The sequence below is a fragment of the Clytia hemisphaerica genome, unplaced genomic scaffold (genome assembly GCF_902728285.1).
Source record: "Clytia hemisphaerica strain Z4C2 unplaced genomic scaffold, Clytia hemisphaerica genome assembly, whole genome shotgun sequence".
Taxonomy (NCBI): Eukaryota; Metazoa; Cnidaria; class Hydrozoa; order Leptothecata; family Clytiidae; genus Clytia; species Clytia hemisphaerica.
In genome coordinates, this window is record NW_027103728.1 from 1,501,211 (window position 1) to 1,507,747 (window position 6,537).

General features: G+C 35.8%; 2 protein-coding genes across 2 annotated transcripts in view; both read left to right on the forward strand.

Moving 5' to 3' along the window:
• LOC136804983 (choline dehydrogenase, mitochondrial-like) overlaps positions 1–6,537 on the forward strand; it is a 291,737-nt gene that overhangs the window by 4,588 nt on the left and 280,612 nt on the right. The window lies entirely within an intron of this gene.
• On the forward strand, positions 2,428–6,514 carry LOC136804962 (caspase-3-like). The gene is made up of 4 exons (XM_067061493.1): positions 2,428–2,585; positions 2,863–3,114; positions 3,764–4,456; positions 4,675–6,514. The coding sequence occupies exons 1-4, from the start codon at positions 2,444–2,446 to the stop codon at positions 4,929–4,931; spliced, it is 1,344 nt and encodes a 447-aa protein (XP_066917594.1). The 5' UTR covers positions 2,428–2,443; the 3' UTR covers positions 4,932–6,514.

Below are 6,537 nucleotides of genomic sequence, written 5' to 3' on the forward strand. Positions count from 1 at the left end.
TGTTTTGTTCGGAGAGTTCTTGCAATATAGTTTATTGTTCAACTTGGAGAGGGAATGTTTGTAAACATAGAATTTTTCTTTATAGCAGTTATTTGGGGGGTCGGATTTAGGCAGGGCTGTCAAATTTAGGACCACTCACGGTACGTTCTAAAAAACCGTTTTAAGAAGATGGACTTTGGTCAAATAAAATACTTATAGTCTTTGAGGATGATGGTTCAGCCATTAAAATGAAATAGAATTTGTCACATTATGTTCGAAAGGATCACACTGGGTCGAGTGATTTTTTTAAAATATGCGCATGTGGCAGTTAGTTTTCACATGATTAGCACAGTGAGCACTATCGTAATTATATTGCGGATATCGTGCTCCGGAACACTGGAAGTGTTCCGGAATATTCCAGTGTTCCGGAGCACGAAAAACGACACTTTTTGCTCCGGACATAAAAGATCAAAGAGAAAAGCTATAAGTGTGAAAAAATGATTGTTTGCCAATCTTGGGAATTTGCCAAACTCAAAATTAAGTTAGCGCAAGTTACCCCGCAATCCAAGGTTGCACCAGTTTTCCGAAATAGATTTGTCCGGCAACGAGTGATGAAAAGAATTATTGTTTCCGCAAAAAACATTAGTAGCCTGCCTGAATAGCCAGCTAGCCAACCAAGTTTATTTGATCACTTTGTTATTATAGCAGGTGAAAAGTTGTGTCCGTCTGGTATAGGTTTAAACAGCTTATCTCTAAAATAAACTTTTTAGTCGTAATTTTGAAAATATTATTTATTGCCGGTTGGAGAGGGTTCACCAATTGGTAAAACTTTATGTGATTGTAAAAAAATATTCAAAGGGACTCCTCAGTGGATAATTGTTGATATATATGCCTTAGTTTGGGGTTGGCCGTCAGACAAAATATGACTCATCAGAGATCGTACGACTGTTTTCGAACAAAAAAGCAGTCGGATTAGACAAACTTCTGCGCTGATTCCATTTTGTCTGGATTCGGACTGGTTTCGTTGTCAGACTAGAAAGTGTCGGACTAGTGAGATGCACCCTGGAAAACATTCAGATTTTATTTTTTTCAATCGCAACACTCATGAAAATGCCAAACATTTAGTTATCCAATCTCTGCGATGTCAATTGTTTTATTTTGTCCAATCAAATAATTGTTGTGTGATTGTTTAAAAAGAAAGAGAAACCAATTAAATGGAAAAGGTTACGCTCGCAGCAAATTCCAGCTTTTGTTTGGGAACTAAAGATAAGAAAGAATTCAACCCCTAGAATCAATGATTGAAACAAATAAAGTTATATTACTGCTCGTAATCTAAGGCACCAAAAAGCCATTAGCACCAAAAGTTAGGGACAGTACAGTAGTTAACCTTCCTCATACACAGCAATCTCATTGGTTGAAATCTTAAAAATACTTTTGAATGGAGTGCCTAACAGAAGCCACTGAGAAGAAGAGACCACTTTCGTTTTTATTGCATATTTCAATATAAACATTGCATGGGAAATACTTCCTGTCAATGTGTTTTATGTGTCAACTATGTAAGCATTGTATTGTTGGAATAGGAAAGAGAAAAGAGGTAAGTCTAGCCTAGCCCAAGTGTCAGCTATCAGGGGCCTTAAAAGAATATGAGAGCTTATTTATATAAGAAATAACACGGCCTTTCCCAAGCTGATATTCTTATCGCTTAGAACCAGTCCTTCAAAAAACCATAACATTAGACATAAACTCAGGCTGAAAGATAAGCAGCGAAGGTGCAAGAATAATGCTTATTTGGCTCTGACGGTAAATAAATTATAGATATTTTGCTGGTTAGCATGTCCTGTTGAAAAATTAAAAACTCAAGCATCAAAACAATGTTTAGGAAAAATTAATGCACAATTATAATAATTATACATTAATGTATCATTTTTTTAATGCTGGAATTTTTAATTATTCAATGGGACATCCCAACTAGCAAAAGGTCTATTCTCCTGGGAATAGCACTGTAAAATGACGTTATATTTCAGATCTGAACCCCCTGATTTATTGTGGCAAAATACTTGCTTTTACTAATGTGTTGTTATGGAATTTTTTAATATTGTTGAAACAGAAAATGCTGTGTCTTTAAGAACAGATTTCTAAAAGGTTTTCCAGTATAGCTGTTACTCTTCATACGAAATTTAGGTGAAACTTGCTCTCCTTGAATAATTATGAAGAAGAAGAAATCTGGGGCAGTAAGATGGACATCCCCGGGACTGTAAATTACACACTTTTTATTTGTTCATCATATTGGGGCCATGGGCGGTTTGGTGGCAAGCGCCCTCTAAGTTCTCAAATTGGTGTTGGCCACTTAGAAAGAAGACTAAAAACTTAAGAAGAGAGCGTAAATTATTGAAAAATAGTATCCTCCATCTGAGTGAATCGTCAATATCTCCGCCCTCGATTTGATGTTATTACATCATTATATATGGCACATTATCTCTTAGACAAAAAAATAGAAAGATTCAAAATGAGTAGTAAGAAATTATGGAAAGATTTCATTGGCAAATTTTCGGATCATTTGACAACAGATAATGTGAAGAAGATGTCATGGAACTTTGAAATACCAGGTTAGTTTTGTTACTGTTGGTCCTGGGTAATTTGCTTTTACGATTTGTTTCCATTTAAAAGTCATATATCTAATTTATTGTTTACGCTATCTTTTCATAAAACGCTGAGGTTCATATATACTCATGAAAACCCAAGCTTATAATAAGTGAATTTTGAATAATTAAAAACAGAATACAAACGCTTTGAGAAAAGTGCCAAATTTTTTTTTTGTTCTCAACAAAAATTTACAAGCTTAACCAGCATATTTGGGACATAGTTTTGTAATTTCCATTTTAGATGGTATACAAGAAAACATGACTAGCTTACAAATGCTTCAATATTTGGATCATCAAAAGGAAATTACCAGAGATGACATCTCCTTATTGTATGATGGTATTGAATGTGCCGGAAGGCTCGACCTTAAAACGATGTTGGACGATTTCCAAGCAAGCATGAGAGTGGCACTGGTAGAGGAGAACAAACAAAGAGGGGGAAGACCACGCCCTAAATCAGATTACGATAACTGCGATTACGATTCATTAAATCAAGGTAGGAACGAAGAACGAAAAACTTTACCATGTAGATACACCTTTTCATAAATTACGTCACGAACAACGATTACCTCGTTTTAAAAATATTGCTACAGTATGATAATTGATTCCCAGAGGAGTTCATAAGAAGTTTACTCTACAGGGTGTCCGGAAAAAAAGTATCGAGCTCGAACATGATTCTGAGTAGTAGAGGGTTGTTGTTGCGTGTGTTTAACAAAGTGTTAGAAAATATATACCAACACAATAATTGTTTTTACAACAGCCATTATGATTTAAAAGAATTAACTTTCTTTACAATTTTCATGACGTTAAAGTTATTGAGAATTGTTTTTTGTAAAAGTTATTCATAAAAGATGTCTCATGACAATTAATATGACACAGAGAGAAACTTTGATAAACATTGCAAATTTAGTGAAACACACACCAGAACTTTCTTTCTATAGAGGTGGTGCGACTCGATACTTTTTTCCGGACACCCTGTATTTATAATAGAAACACTTGAACAAAATTAAGGTGTCTTAATAAAAGTTTTAAAGCCAAATTATTTCTCGTCTACGAAAAATACTGCGAAGATAATTTTCTTTAGCATTGCTTCGTTTTGAAAACAAAATTTAAAAAAAAGTATTTCTTATTGACATTGTTTGTAGGCATGTATCCAAACAGTGCAAATAGTATTGCAACGTATGCTTCACCCAGACAAGCGGCGGCTTCATTCAACTCAGATGACGATTACCCGATGGTGCGTGAACCACGTGGATATTGTCTTATTATAAACAATACTTTCAATAAAGATAACTCTACAAAAACTCCTGATGGAAAAATATTGGGATTCCGAGATGGTTCAGACAAGGATAAAGAATCACTAGAGATCTTGTTTAAATGGTTGAAGTTTAACGTTAAAAGTTACGACAAAGTGAGTAGACAGTATATGGAGACGTTACTGCAATTATATTCAGATGACGATAAAAATATGTCACATGATTGTTTTGTATGTTGCATACTTTCACATGGTTACGAAAAAGGTTTTTATTGTAATGATGGAATCGGTATGGACTTTTCCGACATGTGGGAATTCTTTATGGGTGATAAATGCCCGCAACTGGTCGGGAAACCGAAGTTGTTTTTCATACAAGCGTGTCAAGGAGAGAGGAAAGCCACAGGTGTAATGTACCCTGATTCACCGCTCATTCCAAATGCCACAACACACCCTGTACAGGAGGAGAGTAGAGAGTTTGGAACAGAGGAGGTGATCATAGAAAGACCGCCAGGCAGCGGCGCGCCACCACCACTTATTTATTCGAGAGACGCCGATTTCAGCTCCTTCGTTGCAACCACACCAGGTACAGCTTTGTTGTGTAATCTAATCTTTCTTAAATCAGATGTGTACTTTTGATTTTAAGCTTCCTTCTAAAATCCTTTTACCCTGTTTGTAAAGGCTCTGTCAACTTTTTTTGAGGGAGCCCCTTTTGAACTTTGATTTCTACCTTCTCATCAATTTTATATCACATTCCATTTATTTTACCGTTCATTGCTCAAACTAACTTATCTCATTTTGAAGGTACTACTGCGTGGAGAGATAGTGTTGCTGGTTCCTGGTTCATCCAAGAGTTGATAGAAGTCTTCAAAAAACACGCTGAAACCGAACCGTTGGCTAAGTTACGTCAAAAGATTAACCGGGGCATCGCAAGAAAAGCAGCGCTTGTGAAGGCAGGGGAAGTTGCGAAAATGATGTCAGATGGAGGTCTGCTAACACTCACCAAAGCTGTTTATTTCAACCCAGGACAATCTTACGAAGCGTGGTGCCATCCCTCTTAAAATATTTCGTCAGTTCTTTAGTAATCTTCTAGCAATTTGAAATATGGAATGATATAGTTTATAGAGAAATTTATTCTGTCATCTCATATTTGAATTAAAAAGAGCCTGCTTATCCTTTCTTTCACATTATCGGAGTTTCGGAAAGGTGCAATCCCAGGCTTTATTAATGTTAATGACTGACGCCAGAGAATACCCTGCTGTAGGCTGATGCAATTCCCCCTCAGAGGGGGGCTTCTCAAACAATACTTCATAGAAATCTTTCGTGTTCGAAAACCAGACAATTCCAGGGTATTATCCGACGCTATTAGTAAGCATCAAAATGCCGTTAATTGCAGGGAAAGTGTAACTAAAAAGAAAGCTTCTTAAAAAATTGTAATGGGCTTTTGAAATTTGAATATGGGGGGGGGGTGGAGGATATAACAAATTTCAGTGATTTAACCCCCGGACAAAGTGACTTTTGGCCCCCGGACAACGGGTTTTAAACCCCGGACAAGCATCAGTTGACTCCCAGATAACCCAAATTACCGCCGGACAAGGCAAATTTTGATGATTTTTCGCTACCACCGGACAATATATCCTCCATCCCCCATGTACGGACATTTTCTGGAAGAGCCCAATATAGGAATATCCAATTGTTTTTGAGCTACTAGACAGCCTATCCCATTGGATTTTTTGATGGCTTATGTTACATTTACACAGTTTATATGTCTATGATATTTATCATCTTAAGAACTTCGATACTTTGAATTGAACATTTCAAAAAATCTTATTTGAATTTTTATATGTATTAGAAATTCTATTTTCAACTGAGGATCGTCTCCACGGTGTGAAACCATTAGTATTGAAATAAAACACATTCGACAATAGTATATTAGAAACTTTATGAATTTATTCAGATTTATTTATTTAATTTTACGTTAGTTCTGTAATTTATCATCGAAGGATGGATGAAATGACAAATATTTTTATGTTATCGGCCCTTTTACACCGACTCATTGGCGTCATAAACGGGAGGGGGTAGAAAAAGTTGATGGGGACTAATTGCCGAGCGCTGGGACTTGTACCTCTGAATACACCCAAAATAATGAAAAAAAAGACTTAAAATCTAACTATTTTGAGAAAAGTACTGCACTCTTTGTTGACAACTGAAAATATTTTTCGAAATTAAATGAAGGGGGGATCCCAATAAGGTCAGGTAGCAGATAGGTTGAAAAAAAGTCGAAAATTAACAAACGGAGAGTTGTTGTAAGTTGGCTCAAAATCTGGTAATGGTTGGCTAAAGGCGGAAGGGGCGGTGTAAAGAGGGCGATGTAGAAAGGGCTGATAAGGGAGTCGACGTGTCCGAAAGCGAAACAATAAAAATGAAGAATTTTCTTTACGGTGATTTTACTTTCTCCGAAGTGTTGAATTTTATAATACTGCATTCAAAGAATTTCCGTGAAACATTTGGAAAGAATGTAATAAGCTATTTGCATTAGTTAAGATTGTCCATACAATATTTTATGATAATTTGTTTATACTTTTATATTTTTGTAATGTTTGTCTTTAAGTTAATTTCTGAAAGAATAATTCTTGCACAGCTTTTACATCTAGCTTAACTTTTTCA